The sequence below is a fragment of the Hemiscyllium ocellatum genome, chromosome 5 (assembly GCF_020745735.1).
Source record: "Hemiscyllium ocellatum isolate sHemOce1 chromosome 5, sHemOce1.pat.X.cur, whole genome shotgun sequence".
NCBI lineage: Eukaryota > Metazoa > Chordata > Chondrichthyes > Orectolobiformes > Hemiscylliidae > Hemiscyllium > Hemiscyllium ocellatum.
In genome coordinates this window covers 102,608,139-102,628,564 of record NC_083405.1, presented here as the reverse complement: position 1 = coordinate 102,628,564, position 20,426 = coordinate 102,608,139, and the positions used below count along the sequence as shown (strand labels likewise).

Genomic DNA, 20,426 nt, shown 5'->3' with positions numbered 1-20,426 from the left:
CCTGCCCAAAAGCTGCAAACCCGACTGCCCCGGCCGACCCATTGTCTCAGCCTGCTCCTGCCCCACCGAGCTCATCTCTGCATAACTTGACACTGTCCTGTCCCCCTTAATCCATGAACTCCCCACCTATGTTTGGAACACTACCCACGCCCTCCACCTCCTCCATGGCCCCCAACGCCTTATCTTCACGATGGACATCCAGTCCCTACACACGTCCATCCGCCATCACGAAGGCCTCCAAGCCCTGCGCTTCTTCCTCTCCCGCCGACCCAACCAGTACCCTTCCACTCACACCCTCCTTTGACTCACTGAACTGATCCTCGCTCTTAACAACTTCTCCTTCCAATCCTCCCACTTCCTCCAAACCAAAGGAGTAGCCATGGGCACCTGCATGGGCCCCAGCTATGCCTGCCTCTTCGTAGGATATGTGGAACAGTCCATCTTCCGCAGCTACACTGGCACCACCCTCCACCTTTTCCTCCGCTACATCGATGATTGTATCGGCGCTACCCTGTGCTCCCACTAGGAGGTTGAACAGTTCATCCACTTTACTAACACCTTCCACCTCGACCTCAAATTTACCTGGACTGTCTCAAGACTCCTCCCTCCCCTTCCTAGACCTCTCTATTTCTACCTCGGGTGACCGACTCAACACAGACATTTACTCCAAACCGACCGACTCCCACAGCTACCTAGATTACACCACCTCCCACCCTGCCCCCTGTAAAACCGCCATCCCATATTCCCAATTCCTTCGCCTCTGCCGCATCTGCTCCCAGGAGGACCAATTCCATTACCGAACTGCCCAAATGGCTTCCCTTCTTCAAAGACCGCAATTTACCCTCCGTGATCGAAGATGCTCTCCACCGCATCTCCTCCACTTCCCGCATCTCTGTCCTTGAACTGCGTCTCTCCAACTGCCATCAGGACAGAACCTCACTGGTCCTCACCTTCCACCCCACCAACCTTTGGATACATTGGTATCATCCTCTGTCATTTCCGCCACCTCCAAACAGACCCCACCACCAGGGATATATTTCCATCACCACCCCTATCAGCGTTCCGGAGAGACCCCTTGTTAGGTCCACACCCCCCACCACCCCAACCTCCACTCCGGGCACCTTCCCCTGCAACCGCAAGAAATGCAAAACTTGCACCCACACCTCCCCCCTTACTTCCCTCCAAGGCCCCAAGGGATCCTTCCATATCCGTTGCAAATTCACCTGCACCTCCACACACATCATTTACTGTATCCGCTGCACCCAAAGTGGTCTCCTCTACATTGGGGAGACATGCCGCCTACTTGCGGAACTTTTGAGGGAACACCTCTGGGACACCTGCACCAACCAACCAAACCGCCCCATGGCTAAACACTTTAACTCCCCCTCCCACTCTGCCAAGGACATGCTGGTCCTTGGCCTCCTCCATCGTCAGACCCTGGCCACATGATATCTAGAGGAAGAGCGTCTCGTCTTCCGCCTAGGAAACCTCCAACCACACGGGATGAATGTAGATGGCTCCAGCTTCCTCATTTCCCCTCCCCCCACCTGATCTCAGTCCCAACCCCTGGATTGAGCACCGCCCTCTTGACCTGCAATCTTCTTCCCGACCTCTCCGCCCCCACACCCTCTCTGGCCTATCACCCTCACATTCACCTCCTTCCACCTATCGTATTCCCAGCACCCGTCCCCCAAAGTTCCCCCCCCCACCACCTTTTATCTCAGCCCGCTTGGCACACCAGCCTCATTCCTGAAGAAGGGCTTATGCCAGAAGTTTCCTCAGAACCTCATAACTGACTTTTCTCATCCCTGTAACCATTCCAGTAAATATGTCCTGTCTACCACAATACATCACCTCACACCTCTTTGCATTGAGCTTCCCTTGCTATCTATTCACTCATTTCATCAACTTGTCTGTCCCCTTTTGGAATTTTACACTACCCTCCTCAGTTTACAATGTTTCCAAGTTTTGTATCACCTGCAAACTTTGATATTGACTCCTGCACATAGAAACCTAGACCATTAATATGAAATGAGGCAAAGCATGTGTCCCAAAACCCAACCCTGGGTAATGCCACCGGAGAATTATCCATTGACTACTAGTTTCTGTTTCCTATTCCTCAGCCAATTTTGTATCCACGTTGCTAATATTTCTTCTGTTCCATGATCCTATAACTTCCCTCAAGTCAGTTCTGTGGCATTGTACCAAAAGCCTTTGGAAGTCCATGAACACCAATTAACAGCATTATTCTCACCGATCCTTTATATTTCTGTATAAAATACTCCAGCAAATTAGTTGAACATGATTTTATATTTTGAAATATATGTTAGGCAATCCATATGCTTATTAATTCTGCCTTGAATTACGGTTTCTAAAAGTTTCCCCATCAGTGAACTTAAATCAACTGGTTTGCAATTACTGGGCTCATCCTTACAATCAATTCTGATCAAGGGCATGATGTTTGCAATTCTACAGTCTTATGGACCTCGGCTTAGCATAGAAAGACTGAACGATCAGTTCCCCTTCCACTCACTTCCTTCAAAATGCTTGGATGCATCTCATCTGATCTTGGTGTATTGTCAACTTAAGCACCAACAGTCTATCCACCACTTCTTATCAGGTTTGAATTGTTCTAGTGACCATGTCTCTGTCACCATGGCCTGGGCAGCTCCTGCTTCCTTGTTAAAGACAGATGCAAAGTATTCTTTTGAACTTTTCTTCCATTTGCCAATCCCCTTTTCAAACAGCCCTATTCTGCTTTTTACCACTCTTTTGCCATTTACAGGTTTATAGAAAACTTTGATTTCCCATTTATGTTGGTTGATGTCTTTTCTTATAATCCACTTTTGGTTCTCTAATTTCTATTGCACCTCCCTTCTGAACTTTTCATATTCCTCTTGGTACTTTTGACCTGCCATCTATCATAAGCACACTTCTTCTTCTTTACCTTAATTTCTATCTCTTTTGTCAACCTGGGGCAATCTGTAATTGTTTATAGTACATTTCCCTTTTCAGGGAAATTAGCTTGAAGTTAGGAGTTGGAAGACAAAAACATTGAAGTGGAGATAGTAGTCAAAACAGATAATGGCTCTGTCAGTGAGATTGGGACAGAAAGTGAGAGGTGCAGGTGGTCAGAATGGGAGAGACTAGAGAAAGAACAAATTCAGAAATGGATAAAAGGAGGAACCAGTGGTACTTGCTGGAGAGTTTTGTTACAGGAGGAAACTTACTTTTAGGTTTGTTCAAAGCATGTCATATTGATTGACATTAAGAGAGAATGAATGCAGAATTGTCAAATCTACAGGATCTAACTAGGAGGCCTACCACAAATTATAAAATGAGTTAAGGTAAAGGAAATCATAAAATGAACAGAATAATTCCAGGAGGAAAAGACAGAAAGAAACTTGAACTAATGGGATACATTTCACAGCTTCTCCAAAGAACTCTGAAGTGTAAGTCACTTTATATTGTAGGCAAGTACAGATGATACTTAAATCAGGTAGATGTAAAATACTGTGCACAGGAAGAAAAGGAGTGGGCTTCAAATTAAACAACCAGGTTACAAAAACAGGATGTATGAAAAACCTGTCAAGACAAATTTGGGACTAACAGGATTTTGCTCTTTTCTCAGATTGACCAACAACCAGAACATTAGAAAAATACAATGTGGGGGCAACAAAAAATTGTGCAATAATCTAATAAACAATTTGATGAAATAATAGCAGACTTCGGAGTTCTTCTAGATGAATTTGTTGGACAAATTTCTGTATCAGTCTTGCTTGAAATAAAAACTGTAGCAACTGTAAATACAGCTTGCAATTTTCTGAAAATTGGCAGCTGGATTTCTGACGTTAAAAAAAAGTGGTTACAGCACAGCAATGCTTCATTGATTGTGAAGTACCTTGCTTTATACTGGAGGTTATGAAAAGTGCTACATAAATGCTAGCACTTTCTTTGTTCAGTGTCAGGAAGCAACTGACCTTTCTTCACCATCCTTCCAGCTACAGTAAATTGATTGGAATCATTGCATGCTCCTCTGCCCCGAGTCTTCCAGGCCTCTTCCCGTGCACTTATCAGCTGCTTCCTTTCTTCTATTGTCATTTGTGCTTCAACATCATCTGTTAGCCTCTGGTTTAATCACAACAGATATTTTAAGGGTCAAAAGGGTTGCAATGTTTTGTGCTTCTAATGCTTGACAGATTTGTCAAATTGAAGATGAAAGTTATTATACAATTTATACACAATTTTGGATTTTAACCCAAACAAAGTGCAGCAAATAAAGAGATGAAGTTTGAAGTGAATGTTGTACAACACTATTAATCTGTAATTTATTGCCAACTTTATCAAGAGATTGGTGTGGCTGACATAATCTTCGAGGAGAAAGTGAGGACTGCAGATGCTGGAGAACAGAGCTGAAAATGCGTTGCTGGAAAAGCGTAGCAGGTCAGGCAGCATCCAAGGAGCAGGAGAATCAACGAGTCGGGCATAAGCCCTTCTTCAGGAATGAGAAAAGTGTGTCCAGCAGGCTAAGATAAAAGGTAGGGAGGAGGGACTTGGGGGAGAGGCGTTGGAAATGCGATAGGTGGAAGGAGGTTAAGGTGAGGGTGATAGGCCGGAGTGGGGATGGGGGCGGAGAGGTCAGGACCAAGATTGCAGGTTAGGAAGGCGGTGCTGAGTTCAAGGGATTTGACTGAGACAAGGGGGGGTGGGAAATGAGGAAACTGGAGAAATCTGAGTTCATCCCTCCACTGCATCTCCTCCTCTGCCCTTGAGCCCCGCCCCTCCAGCCGCCACCAGGAAAGAACCCCACTGGTCCTCACCTACCACCCCACCAACCTCCATATACATCGTATCATCCGTCATGTTCGCCACCTCCATACGGACCCTACCACCATGGATATATTTCCCTCCCCTCCCCTATCAGCGTTCTGAAAAGACCACTCCCTCTGTGACTCCCTCGTCAGGTTCACACCCCCCACCAACCCAACCTCCCCTCCCGGCACCTTCCCCTGCAACCGCAAGAAATGCAAAAAGTGCGCCCACACCTCCCACCTTATTTCCCTCCAAGGCCCCAAGGGATCCTTCCATATCCGCCACAAATTCACCTGCGCCTCCACACACATCATTTACTGCATCTGATGCACCCGATGTGCCCTCCTCTATATTGGGGAGACAGGCCGCCTACTTGCGGAAGGTTCCAGAGAACACCTTATTGGACACCTGGACCAACCAACCCAACCACCCCATGGCTCAACACTTCAACTCCCCCTCCCACTCCACCAAGGACATGCAGGTCTTTGGGCTCCTCCATTGCCAGACCATAGCAACACGAAGGCTGGAGGAAGAGCACCTCATCTTCCGCCTAGGAACCCTCCAACCACAAGGGATGAACTCAAATTTCTCCAGTTTCCTCATTTCCCCTCTCCCCACCTTGTCTCAGTCAAATCCCTCAAACTCAGCACCGCCTTCCTAACCTGCAATCTTCTTCCTAAACTCTCCGCCCCCACTCTCACTCCGGCCTATCACACAAGTCCCTCCTCCCTACCTTTTATCTTAGCCTGCTGGACACACTTTCCTCATTCCTGAAGAAGGGCTCATGCCCGAAACATCAATTCTCCTGCTCCTTGGATGCTGCCTGACCTGCTGTACTTTTCCAGCAATACATTTTCGGCTCTAGTTGACATAATGCAAAATTCCAAATAACTTTGCTACCCATGCCCACTTCAGCTGTTTTCTATATTGGTTGTGTTCAGCTGACAGTAGTTATGTTGCTATGTCAGTATTTACATACTTTTCACAATATCTCCAAACTTTCAAAAGTTTTGTTTTGAATACATATTTTACATATTGATTAACAGACAAGAGTAACAAGGATAAATGTATTTTGAGACCAGCTCTTGTGTGAGCAGAGAATGACATGGAAGTCCCATTGTGCATCAATACATTGGTATAAATCTGACAGAGAATAGGTTACTTCATCTACATGACACAACATATTCCTAAAGCTGTTGTTAACAAGCGTTAGTGCACTAATAATCAAAAGTTTATGTAAATCACAACACTTGCACACTGATTAGTTGTCTACCATGATTTAAAATTTTGTCGTGATGGAAACCCAACTATCAGCGTACAAATTAAAATAAATAGCTCATTTGTACACAATCAGGAAGTTGAATCAGTGCACCTACAATTTTGTTGCTATAAGTTTGTGCTGTCCTCTCATGATGTACAAATTCTGCAGTGTAATGAGGAACTAATAAATTGAGTGCCCTCTTTAAAACATTAATGTCTTGATGACAATCCAGCAAATATTTTAGTCAGTATATCTCATGCATAATACCCCTTTTGGGAACTGCAGGAAATTTCTGCACCAAACACTGAACATGGAGCTTATATCATTCAATATATTCAGAAAAGATGGAAAGTGATATCATTTTCACCTTTTTTTCCCAAATAATGCTTAATTTTTTTATCTTCCTTCGCTCTTTCCCTTTCTCAACTTTCCCATTCCTCAACATTTACTGACAGGGACTATGTTCTTTTGGTAGCTTTGTATTTACTGTTTTAAAAAAACTCTCAGGATCCTTCCATTTCCATTATCACATAGAAATGGTTCAGCCTACTCTCAGAGTCAAGAACTCATAAGCAACCTAAGAAATAGTTAAAACAAGATACCATCGAAGATGTGGTTCTACGCTAAAGCGTTTTAATTAATACATATAGATGCTTAAATGGCCAGGTGAGGGCATGTTTATGCAAACATCTGCACATTGCTAGAACAGTATTCTGGCATATGCTGTCTGTTTGGCCTGGTTGTCCAGAACTTCATAAATAACTTATTATTTATATCCTGAATGATGGAATTGAAGTTAAAGCACACATGTAAATTACAGGGTAGTGATAATAGCAATGTGATTGACTGAAATTATTGCAATTTGTATGACTACATATATCTATTTAACATTATACAAAAAGCCAAATGCATCTTGAAAACTCAGCAAGTCATTGAATTTAGCAGCCTGAGGGTTGGCTTATAAATAGGTTTAACAGGAACTAAGACCATTTCTCCCCACTTTGACAATAAGCTTTTTTTAATTCACTCGTGGGTAGTGGCATTGCTGCCCAGCCAGCATTTATTGCCCATTCCCAGCTGCCCTAAAACGGAGTGGCTTGCTTGGCTATTTCAGAGGTCAGTTCAGAGTCAACCATATCACTGTGGGTCTAGAGTCACACGTAGGCTAGACCAGGTTAGGATGGCAGATTTCCATCCCTGAAGGATGTTAATGAGCCAAACGGGCTTTTCCAATAAACAACAATGGTGTCTTGGTTGGCAATAGATTTTTAATTTCAGATTTTTTTTAAAAAAAAACAAAATTCAAATTCCACCATCTTCCATGGTGGCATTCGAAGCTGGGTCCCCAGAACATTAGCTGGTTTTCTGGATCAACAGTCCAGCCATAATACCACTAGGCCAACACCTCCTCAGTTTAAAGTTATTCATGCCAGGAGTGAGCTGAGCGAATTTTCTCTGAACTGCTTTAATGCAATTGTATTTTTTTTCCAAGAATGAAACCCAAAACTGTAGGCAGTGCTATGGTCCTGTCACAGGGCCAGCCTAATGCTCTGGAGACAAAAATAAAAATTGCTGGAAAAACGAAGTAGATCTGGCAGCATCCATGGAGATAAAGCAAAGTTACCATTTTGAGTACACTGACCTTTCTTCAGAAGGGTTCTGTTTTGTTTCAGATTTTCAGTACACAGTTCTTTGATATTGGTTGTTTAACATTCTGGGGAGAAGGGTTCAACTACCACGATAACAGCTGGTGAAATTTAAAGTAATAAAAGTAAGTCTTTGTATAAAGGTGACAATGAATCCATAAATAAATGCTGTGATATCCTTTAGGGAAGGAAATCATTTGGCAGAAGGAAATCTGCCACCCTTAACTTCTTTGGCCTGCAGGTGACTCCAGATGCACAGCAATATGGTCCACATTTAATCGAACTCAAAGGGTCTAGAATCCCACTCCGTTCAAGAGCAATTAAGGACATGCACAGTGCTAACCACTGTGCCACCGTGCCGCCCACCAACTAGTGGGCGGCACGGTGGCACAGTGGTTAGCACTGCTGCCTCACAGCACCTGTAGACCCGGGTTCAATTCCCGACTCAGGCGACTAACTGTGTGGAGTTTGCACGTTCTCCCCGTGTCTGCGTGGGTTTCCTCCGGGTGCTCTGGTTTCCTCCCACAGTCACAAAGATGTGCGGGTCAGGTGAATTGGCCAAGCTAAATTGCCCGTAGTGTTAGGTAAGGGGTAAATGTAGGGGTATGGGTGGGTTGCGCTTCGGCGGGTCGGTGTGGACTTGTTGGGCCGAAGAGCCTGTTTCCACACTGTAAGTCTAAGCTAATTCCATTTGCCTTCCTAATGGTTTGCTGTATCTGTGCGCTAACTTTTGCAATTCATGCCACTGAGTTCTTCATTCTTTCTTCCTTTAAACAGTAAATAGATCAGTAAGCTTCCCACAGTCAGGAAGGAGAGACCACAGCCAGATTAGGACACAGCCTGAGTAGGACTCAGCCAGGGCCTTTGGAGGCACTATAGGAATCTGGTGAAAGGGGAAGAGGTGCTTTGTGTTTAACGTTTCAGATTGTAGTTTGTGAGGCTGTTATTTAACAGGATAAATTGAAGCCTTGGATCAGGGGCTCAGCACAAAACAAAAGTGACATCATAGAAAAACCTGAAGTTCATTAGTTGGTATAGCTACTAATTTGACAATCTATTCTAGATTATTTTCAGATTAAAGGTAAATAGGTCAAACATTTACAGAATACAAGATAAAAGCCCAGTAGGATTTTAAAAACTAAATGAAGAAGTAGGTAATTAAAATGGAGATGCTGGGCCAGGCGATGTGTTATACCTGCATGATATGGAAGTTGGTGGTTCACATCCTTCCATCAGGCAGATGATACAAAAGTTTGAAAACACATACCAACAGATTCAAGAACAGCTTCTTCCCTACTAGTATCAAACTTATGAACAGATCTCTCTTATTTTAGAGTTAACCTTTCCTTATTCCTTCTCTATAGCGATAACACTATATTCTGCATTCTCTGATGCTCTGATGTACTTATGTAAGATACGATTTGCCTGTATAGCCCACAAAACAATACTTTTCACTGAATCTCGATTCATCTGACAATAATAAAACAAATCAAATCAAATGTGGTTCATAGTGATCACATCTGTAGTTAGTGTTGGTTGCATGTGGAACTCTGGCTCAGGGGTGCTGAGCTGGAGTCTAAGCTTTGAACACTGCGACACGAGGGAGAAGAGTTATCTTGATGCTGTGTTTCAGGAGGCAGTCACACCCCTTAGATTAACTACCTTGAATTTGGTCAGTGGTCAGGGCCAGGAACGTGTGATATGAGTGAGGCAGGTAGAGGGATCCAGAAAGTAGAGCTGAAGGAGCCTCAGCCCTTGAGCTTGTTTAAAGGTTGAGATTATTGCTCCCTGTGTGGATGAGTGTGAGGGATGTAGGGAGGATGAATAAATTGACCATAGTACCATGACACAGGGAGCATTCAGGAGAGGGGAGAAAAGAGAAATGTAGTTGTAATCGGGGATAGTAGAGTCAGGGGAATAGTTGCTCTTCTCAGTGGCCAGGATTGAGATCCCCAAAGGCTGAGTTGTTGCCTGGTGCCCAGGTTTAGGATCTCTTATCTAGATTGCAGAGGATCTTGGAGTGGGGGGTGGGGGGGGAAGATCCAGTTGCCATGGTACATAGGTAACAAAGATACAGGCAGAAAGAGGAAAGAGATTCTTCTGTGGGAGCAATTAGGGGCAAAGAAACAAAAGGTTAAAAATCTCTGGATCACTAGATGAGTCACAAGCTAATTGGCACAGGATCAACAAGATTAAAGAGATAAATGTAGGACTTAAAAACTGGCGTGGGAGAAATGGGTTCAAATTCATGGGACATTGGCACCAATACTGGGAAATGAGGGAGCTGTTCTGATGGGATTGGCTCCACCTGAATCATGCTGAGACTAGAGTCCTGGTGAATCACAGAAATAAAGCTGTGGATTGGACTTTAACCTAAATGATTGGTAGGTCAATGCAGTTGCATGGAAATATATAGAGGAATTCAAAGTTTGGGAGAAGATTTGTAGCTCGGGTGCTAGTTGTTGTGGTTCTGTTCGCCGAGCTGGGAATTTGTGTTGCAAATGTTTCGTCCCCTGTCTAGGTGACATCCTCAGTGCTTGGGAGCCTCCTGTGAAGCGCTTCTGTGATGTTTGCTCTGGCATTTATAGTGGTTTGTCTCTGCCGCTTCCGGTTGTCAGTTCCAGCTGTCCGCTGCAGTGGCCGGTATATTGGGTCCAGGTCGATGTGTTTGTTGATAGAATCTGTGGATGACTCTAGGAATTCCCCGGCTGTTCGCTGTTTGGCTTGCCCTATAAATAGTAGTGCTGTCCAAGTCGAATTCATGTTGCTTGTCATCTGCGTGTGTGGCTACTAAGGATAGCTGGTCGTGTCGTTTCGTGGCTAGTTGGTGTTCATGGATGCGGATGGTTAGCTGTCTTCCTGTTTGTCCTATGTAGTGTTTTGTGCAGTCCTTGCATGGGATTTTGTACACTACATTAGTTTTGCTCATGCTGGGTATCGGGTCCTTCGTTCTGGTGAGTTGTTGTCTGAGAGTGGCTGTTGGTTTGTGTGTTGTTATAAGTCCTAGTGGTCGCAGTAGTCTGGCTGCCAGTTCGGAAATGCTCCTGATGTATGGTAGTGTGGCTAGTCCTTTGGAGTGCGGCATGTCTTCGTTCCGTTGTCTTTCCCTTAGGCATCTGTTGATGAAATTGCGCGGGTATCCGTTTTTGGCGAATACATTGTATAGGATACCAATAGGATAAACAACACTTAGGAATCTACAAAAAACGGACAGATAAACCAGGTCTGACCTACAAAGAATGAAACCTGAAAGCAACAACACCCCCAGATTCTATGGACTACCTAAAGTACACAAACCAGACATCCCACAATCTGGATAAAGAACTACAGCAGAAACTGAAACACCTGATCAGTGGATCCAAACACTCTATACAGTCAACACAGGAATCCTTGGACATCATCAGAAATATACACATAGACAAGAAAGAAACCATGGTCCCATTCGATGTAAAGGCACTGTTCACCTCTATCAACAAAACCCCAGCCAAAGAAACAATAGTCAACCTGCTGGACATACAGAACAGACAACAGGACGTTGAACCTATCAATAAAGATGGCATACTCAAACTACTGGACCTGTGCCTCACAACGCACTTCACATTCAACAACCAGATATACGAACAAATCAACGGAACACCCATGGGCTCACCGATCTCTGGACTCATAGCAGAAGTGGTAATGCAAAGGTTAGAACAAACAGTCTTACCGCAAATTCAACCCAAACTCTGGGTCAGGTATGTGGATGACACCTTTGTAATCATTAAAAACACAGAAATAGAGAACACACACCGGATCATCAAAGCCACACTCACAGGAATCCGATTCATGAGAGAGGAAGAAAAGGACAACCAGCTCCCATTCCTAGATGTGATGGTACAGAGAACACTACGGAGAATTCAACACAAGGGTATACAGGAAAGCCACACACACAGACCAAGTCCTGAACTATGAAAGCAACCACCCCAATACACACAAAAGAAGTTGCATCAAGACACTATTCAAAAGGGCCACAACACACTGCAGCACACCAGAACTGCAAAAAGAGGAAGAAGAACACCTACACAATGTATTCGCCAAAAACGGATACCCGCGCAATTTCATCAACAGATGCCTAAGGGAAAGACAACGGAACAAGGACCTGCTGCAACCCAAAGGACTAGCCACACTCCCATACATCAGGAGCATTTCTGAACTGACAGCCAGGCTACTGCGACCACTAGGACTCATAACAGCACACAAACCAGCAGCCACTCTCAGACAACAACTCACCAGGACAAAGGACCCGATACCCAGCATGAGCAAAACCAATGTAGTGTACAAAATCCCATGCAAGGACTGCACAAAACACTACATAGGACAAACAGGAAGACAGCTAGCCATCCGCACCCATGAACACCAACTAGCCACGAAACAACACGACCAGCTATCCTTAGTAGCCATACACGCAGATGACAAGCAACATGAATTCGACTGGGACAACACTACTATTATAGGGCAAGCCAAACAGAGAATAGCCAGGGAATTCCTAGAGGCATGGCACTCATCCACAGATTCTATCAACAAACGCATTGACCTGGACCCAATATACCGGCCACTGCAGCAGACAGCTGGAACTGACAACCGGAAGCGGCAGAGACAAACCACTATAAATGCCAGAGGAAACGTCACAGAAGTGCTTCACAGGAGGCTCCCAAGCACTGAGGATGTCACCTAGACAGGGGACAAAACGTTTGCAACACAAATTCCCAGCTCGGCAAACAGAACCACAATAATTTATAGAGGAAGTTAAAAAGGGGGAGGACTCAGGAGAGTCTCCATGGCAAGTAATTGATTAGAGGGTCATGAATTGAACTTCAAGCATGGCAGATAAGGGGAGGAATATAAAAAGGTGGTCAATGCAGGACTGAAGGTATTGTGCTGAAATGCACACAGTATATGAAACAAGCTAAATAAGTGTGCAGCACAGCTTGACACTGGTAGGTATGATGTTGTGAGCATTGCAAAGATCACAAGGGGTTCAGGGCTGGGAACTAAATATCCAAGGATATGCATCCCATTGAAAGGACATGCATCCCATTGAAAGGGCAGTAAGATAGGTACAGGAGGCTAAGTTGTCTTGTTAGTACAAAATGAAATCAAATCTATAGCAAGAAATGATTAATTAGAAAGGCACAGAATCTAAATGGGTAGAGTTGAAGAATCCCAAAGGGAAGAAGAGCTTGATGGGAGTTATGTACAGGCCTTCGAGCTGTTGTCAGAATGTGGGAAATAAATTTGGAGATAGAACAGGCTTTTAAGAAAGGCAATATTACAATAATCACGGGGACTTCTATATGCATGCTGACTGAGAAAACCAGGATGTAGCAGATCCTGAAAAACAAAAGGAATTTGTGGAATGTCTATGAGCTTTTTTAGAACAGCTTCTGATAGAGCCCACTAGGGAACAAGCACTTCTAGATTTAGTGATGTGTAATGAGGCAGGCTTGATTAGGGGGCTTAAGGTGAATGACCCTCTCAGGGGTACTGACCATAATATGATAGAATTCACCCTGCAGTTTGAGAGGGAGAAGGTGGAATCAGATGGAACGGTATTACAATTGAGTAAAGGTAACTATAAAGACATGGGGCAGTAGCTAGCCAGAGGTGATTGGAAGGGAAACCTAGCAGGGAAGATGGTGGAGCAGCAATGGCAGGAGTTTCTGGAGAAAATTCGGGAGGCACAACTGAAATTCATCCCAAGGAAGAAGAAACATATTCAGGAGAAGATGAGACAACTTGAAGATTAATGGGGAACCAGAGGTTTGAGAAGTCTTTAAAAGCCAGCAGAGGAAAACTAAAAAAAGCAATGAGGTGAGAGAGAACATAAAATATGAGACTAAGCTAGCTAGTAACATAAGATTGCAAGAGTTTTTTTTAAGATATAAGATTAGATTCCCTACAGTGTGGAAACAGGCCCTTTGGCCCACCCAGTCCACGCCGACTCTCTGAAAAGTAACCCACCCAGACCCATTTCCCTCTGACAAATGCACCTAACACTATGGGCAATTTAGCATGGCCAATTCACTTGACCTGCACATCTTTGGACTGTGGGCCCGGAGCATCCGGAGGAAACCCATGCAGACATGGGGAGAATGTGCAAACTCCACACAGTCGCCCAAGACTGGAATCGAACCTGAGACCCTGGTGCTGTGAGGCAGCAGTGCTAACCACTGAGCCACCGTGCCGCCCCTGAAAGGTACAATTATAATGTTCAAAAGACGTTTGGATAAGTTCTTGAATAGGAAAGATTTGGAGGGATATGGGCCAAATGCAGGCAAGCAGGACTCGTTTAGTTTGGAAACATGGTCGGCCTGGACTAGTTGGACTGAAGGGTCTGTTTCCATGCTGTACGACTCTATGAATCTTTCACCCCATTTTGATTGACTAACCGTTCCTTAATCCATGTTAATATTTAGCTCTTACACCTTTGTCAATCAAGGAATACATCATTTACAGAGTCCTCTTTATCCACCTTGCTTGTTACTTGCTCAAAGAAAACAAAAAAGTTGACCACATTTGCCTTTCAAAAAACCATGTGGATGCTGCCTGTTCCCACATTATGGTTTTCTAAGCATCATGCTTTAACATCTTAATAATGTTTCTAGCAATTTCTGCATGGTATTTGTTAGGTTTACTGGCTTACAGCTTCTGCTTTCCATCTCCTCTTTCTCTTGAATAATCGTGTTATATTTGCTATTTCACAATTCACTGGAAATTTCCTGTACTTTTGGAATTTTGCAGGAATATAACCAACATTTCTAAAATCTCTGCAGCCATTGCATGGAATATGTTAATAGCCAGTCCTGGAGTTTTTGGCTTTTCCAATGTAATGGTTTTCATAGGACCCTTTAATCGATGATAGTCATTGCTTTAATTTCCTTCCTCCATTTTGCCTCTTGATTTTCAAGTATTTTGGGCAAGTTCTATCAGTCTGCTATATCAAGGACAGAGAAAATACCTGTTTGATATTTCTCCTGTTCTCCTGTTTCCTTTTATCAACTCTCTGACTCTTTTTGTTTAAAAAAAGAGGACCTGAAGTTACAATTTTGCGTTTCAATAATCTCCTGTCTGCAAAACTAGATATACATCGAAGACTGCCTTTATCCATTAATTTATCTAAAATTGTTGAGATTATGAATCATATTGAACATTGTCTAGGATTTTATAAATATGTAAAAGAAAGCAAATTCTAAAAACATTTCTGAATATAGTGTAACATGGGTTGTCTGAGAATGCGAGAAAGTTACTAAGTCTACAAATTTGGGCACAAAATTTAATCTTTGAATTGAACAAGGAAACACGTTTGAAGAATGATAAATGCTTCTAGCAGAACCAACTGAAGTTTTTCTTTAAGAAAAAGTTATTCTTCAAAGACTGCAATAAAGTTTTATTTATGACTTTTTCTGAAGAACATATCAAGTGACATTAGAGACACTTGCTTTTCGGAGTTAACAAAACCAAAAATCTAATAAAGTTTAACACCTGGCTTCAAAGCCGTACTGCATCAATGATGATCCTATAATGTTAATTCAGGATTTGCATGCAATCTTATTTCAAAACTAAATGTATGTACCTAAACAACTACTTAAGGAAGTAACAAAGATTGGAAGAAGAAAGGAGCTTACTAGAACTCTGTTACTGGTTTGCTATGAAACTTCCTAATGGTACGATCTTTCTCAAAGTTATAACTCATTGTCATTTTATCATGCGGATTACAGATGAACATTTTCTTCCTAGTTCTAGTCATTAAAATTGCTTAATGGTATAGAATGAAGATAATAGCATTCATTTTGGAAATCTCAGACATCAGTCTCATTGTTAATGCACATATCATGATAAATGACATTATTGACAAAGAAAGTGAAGTCACATGGTGTGCAGGGTGTTCTAGCCAGGTGGATAAAGAACTGGTTGAGCAACAGGAGACAGAGGAGTAGTAGTTGAAGGGAGTTTCTCGAAATGGAGAAAGGTGACCAGTGGTGTTCCACAGGGGGTCAGTGTTGGGACCACTGTTGTTTGAAATATACATAAATGATCTGGAAGAGGGCATTGTTGGTACGATCAGCAAGTTTGTAGAGAGATTGGTGTAGTAGCAGAAAGCATAAGAGACTTTCTATATCCTCCTGTATTCTCTAACAGACTGGCGAGTTGGGTGGAAGAGTGGCAGATAGTTTTTAATCCAGACAAATGTGAGGTGATGCATTTTGGCAAGACCAATTCTCGAGCAAATTATACAATGAACGGAAGAGCCTTGGGAAAAGTTGATAAGCTGAGAGATCTGGGAGTGCAGGCCCATTGTACCCTGAAGGTTGCTGCACAGGTGGATAGAGTGGTCAAGAAGGCATATAGTATGCTTGCCATCATTGGACAGGGCATCGAGTATAAAAGCTGGCAAGTCATGTTAACATTGTACAAGACATTGGTTCGGCCACATTTAGAATATGGTGTACAGTTCTGGTCGTCACATTACCAAAAGGATGCGGACGCTTTGGAGAGGGTGCAGAGAAGGTTTACGAGGATGTTGCCTGGTATGGAAGGTGCTAGCTATGAAGAGAGGTTGAGTAGGTTAGGTTTGTTTTCATCAGAAAAAAGGAGATTGAGGGAGGGGGGGACCTGATTGAGGTTTACAAAATCATAAAGGGTATAGACAGGGTGGATAGAGACAAGCTTTTTCCCAGGGTGAAGAATTCAATAATGAGTGGTCACACTTTCAAGGTGAGAGGTGGAAAGTTTAAGGGGGGATACATGCGGTAAGTACTTCACACAGAGGGTGGTGGGCATTTGGAAACCGTTGCCAGCAGAGGTGGTAGAGGCAGGCACGGTAGATTCATTTAAGATGTGTCTAGATAAATCATGAGTAGGTGGGGAGCAGAGGGATACAGATGCTTAGGAATTGAGCGACAGGTTTAGACAGTATATTTGTATCGGCTCAGGCTTGGAGGGCCGAATGGCCTGTTCCTGGGCTGTAAGTTTTCTTTGTCCTATAAAACCATTCTGAAGGAAGGTTATCAATCTGAAGGATTAGGGCTGGGAACATCACTACCTGATAGTGGTGCAGGAAACACAGCACCTTGGGTAAATAGCCAATTCAACATTCAGTTTCTTTCTGCTCTACTGCAAAGGTTATTTCTTTCCTCATCTTTGCAATTTCAATTTTCTTTTAGTGATTTATTTTCCCAGTATTATGAAAAAAGTCACAGACCACATCCCCAGCTTACTCAAGTCCCTTCAAAGGTTAATCCCATTGTTCGTCAGTAATTTTCTTTACCTCAAGACTTTTTGCATACTCCTTTAACAGAGGGTTAAACATAGTCTTCTTTCTCTTCTAATACTGGCCACTGTTCACTAAACCTTCGGAGCTCCCATCCATTTCTCTCTCCCAACCCCATTCCTTATAATTTTCAAAGAACTCCTCGAAATGTATACTTTTAAATTTGTTTTCAGCACAAAACCCAAATCTTCAGTTTTTTCACATTTTATTTTTCTCTTGCTTGTATTAATTGGCTTTTACTCTATAGTACAAAACACTGTATTCTTTATGAGCATCACTGTAGAGATGGATATTGTTTTAAGAGAACCAGTGAAGTTTTAACTTCAAGATGTTTCAGCTTTGATATTAAATTGGTAACTTCAGGAACCTAATACGGTTGAATGTGACTTCTGTTCCTCGTTGATTGCATGTTCCTTTTCCTATTTACATGACAATACTAGAAACCTGATGCCATAAGGCAAGCAATTAGGAAGGCAAATGGTAAGTTAGACTTTTCTGCAAATAGCCTATGGATAAGAGTGCTTTGCTGTAATTATACAGAGTTTTAGAAGATCACACCTACAGAACTTCACCCAGTTTTATTCTCCTCCCGAGGAAGGATATACTTACCTTAGAAGAGCTGCAATAGAGGCTCACTACGCTGATTCCTGGGATGTGAAAGTTTTCCTGTGTGGAGAGATTGAGTAGAATGGTGCTATATTCTTATGGCACTGATGAATAAAATGAAAGGTAAAAAGTTCTAGGAAGGCTTCACACAGTAGGTACTTTAGTTTCTACCATGTTGTTTCTCCTGCTGGAGGGTCTGGAACTAGAGGTCATGTGTCTCAGGCAAGGAGACACAGATTGCTAGGTTTTTGGGTAGAGAGACAATGAAGCAATAGCATGGTAATTGGTTTTGATGTTGAAATTGGAACTCAATCTTACTGAATGGCAAAGTAGGTCTGATGGGGCCTTGGGCCTATTTTGGTTTCAATTTCTTATACTTCAAGAGACTTGTTCGGTGCAGTAATTATCAACAGTGGGTCACTATTTCATCATGATAGTACTTTCCTATTTGTTAGTTTTTTTCTGCCTATTTGATATGCATAACATTCAGCAGAACAGCTGCATTTAAATTTAAACAAAATTTGATCTTTAAGGAAACACCGATATCTGCAATTCTCATGTGAGTATTCACCTGCTGTGATGGATAACATGACAATTTTCAGAACTGTAATAGTGTAAAATATCGTTGCAATATTCATTACAGCCAGTACGGGAATTTATGAAACAGTTACTTTTGTATAACAACTTGGCTTGACCAAAAAAATGAGTTTTAAATTTGGTGCAGAGATCTTGCTGCGATTGCCCATGTTTAGTTTTGCTTGCTAGTATAGCTCCACACATGCAATCCTTCTTCAAAAAGAAAATTAGAAATGCCAAAATAACACTTCTATAACACAAATATGTGTTGTTTCACCTTCCACCTCCAAGGATGGCGCTCATCATATAGCTGAGGACTTGTTTTCCTGGAACTACCACAAGTGACCTTCAAAAAGGAAAAGAACAGTGGAAAAATAGAACAGAAAAAATGGGTTGCAGAAAGCAGAGGTAGCAAGATCAAACAACTCAGCCATATGCATAATCGAGCAGGATCAAAGCTCAAAAGTTTTCAAAAGCTTTAAAAAAAATCTCATTTCAAAAAATGTGAAAATTTAAATCCAAAATTTAATTTTAACTGTTTAATAAGATTTTGTGTTTATTCCAAAAACAAAGTTGAATGTTTACAATTCAAATTTAGTGTGGCAAACTCTTGTAAGTTTACAACTTAGAAACTTTGTTTTCGTCGCAAAAGTACTGACGTGAAAGACAATTGATCAATTACACAATTTTTGGTAATTGCCAGAGGTAGATTTCAGGATGTCAAAATGATAGCTATTCATCTCAGTATGTAATAGTAAGGATAATGTTCTGACCATTTAAATTATACAAATGCAGCTCATGCAATAAAAAGCAACCAGAACAATTTTCCATTGACTATAAAATTCTGAATATTTAAGTTGGTTCTGCAAATAATGTGGCAGGGTCAGTTTTACTTGAACCTTTTGCATGTAAATTGAGAAATGCTTACATTTTCAAACTTTGGTGAGCGTAAAGCTGTAACAATTTAATGCAGTTCTTTGGCAGTATATAAAACAGCAACATTGTGATTCTGTTGGCGATTACTGACTATGCTTGTTGAAAAGAATTCTAATTATATAGTCAAATTTAACCATCAGCTCAAATGGAAAAGGATATTTTCATAGCTGATATCTACAAAGCTTTCAAAAAATGTGGCCAAAAGGTAGCAATGCTGAAATATTCAGTAGCAGGAGTGCATTTTACCTCATGCAAAGGGTGAAAACCCATTGCTCACCTGGTTACTATGCACAATGTACTGACATGTATGGGCAGCAGAAAGGACAGGAGAATAAGTAGAAGAATAAACAGGTTCCTACAGACATGAGCAAATGCAAAGTAAGAGAAATAAGAAAAAAAGGCTTAATGGAGAAAGAAAACCTTGGACGCACTAACAGTTAAATTAAATATTATGGCACAAGGTGTACTAAGACACATTAACCAATTACGACCAAAAATACATTCAGCAGCATTGTTGATTTCTTCAGACATGCAAAATTATAGCTACTGAGAGACTTATTAATATTAACTCAAATTTAAACTGGCAACAGTGCAGAACTTCACAAGACACTTTAGCAAACAGCACAGGCAACTTCCACAGTGCTGACCGTATCATTACATTGAAGAAAGAATAAACAACCGTTAGTCATTTTCCTCCGAGTGAAGGCCCTTTTCGTTCAAACTGTGATTTTTAAAAATAATGATAATGAAATCTGCTTTCAGTCAAAACACAGCAGCTTCCAAAGGAATCACTTACTATTAATCCAGTTAAAGTAGGCCAACAATATTTGACAGGTGTACATATAAAAACTTTTCAAATACAGCCAAGCTTTAAAGCAGAACTTATAAGCACAAAATTGCAACAACATTTTAATGGTGATAGTTATAATAACTTTGAGAAAAATAACCAAATTTTTTGTGAAAGCAAACCTTGGGTAAGCCTTGTAGAAGTGACAGGACTCTCACCTGCTAGCTGTAGACCTAGCAAGAGATCAATGTTTCCCTGTTTAAGAATAGCCTGCAAAATCAGGAATCAGCCAGTCTGCAGAGGTTTACCTGCTGTGCGTGTTTCATGATGACTAATCCACCTGCAGCAGGTTTACATTACGACAGTGGGACAAGGCCCTTACAATGACTATTTGTCCCCTTATAGGTCGTAAGTGAACCTTAAGAGTCTAACATGGGCCTTCCAGGCCTGGACTTAAATCAGGGTGGAGGTCAGAAGATGGCAGGAAGACAC

General features: G+C 42.2%; 1 protein-coding gene across 9 annotated transcripts in view; it reads right to left on the bottom strand.

Annotated features, from left to right (window-relative positions):
• Positions 1–20,426, bottom strand: part of svila (supervillin a) — a 354,707-nt gene that overhangs the window by 65,699 nt on the left and 268,582 nt on the right. For 8 of the 9 annotated variants that reach the window (XM_060825046.1, XM_060825050.1, XM_060825051.1 and 5 more), the window contains 2 exons: positions 18,489–18,557; positions 3,981–4,128 (listed from right to left, as the gene is read on the bottom strand). In XM_060825046.1, coding sequence (XP_060681029.1) covers positions 3,981–4,128; positions 18,489–18,557 — 217 coding nt within the window. The remainder of the gene's footprint in view (positions 1–3,980; positions 4,129–18,488; positions 18,558–20,426) is intronic. The other variant, XM_060825048.1, reaches the window with a different exon arrangement.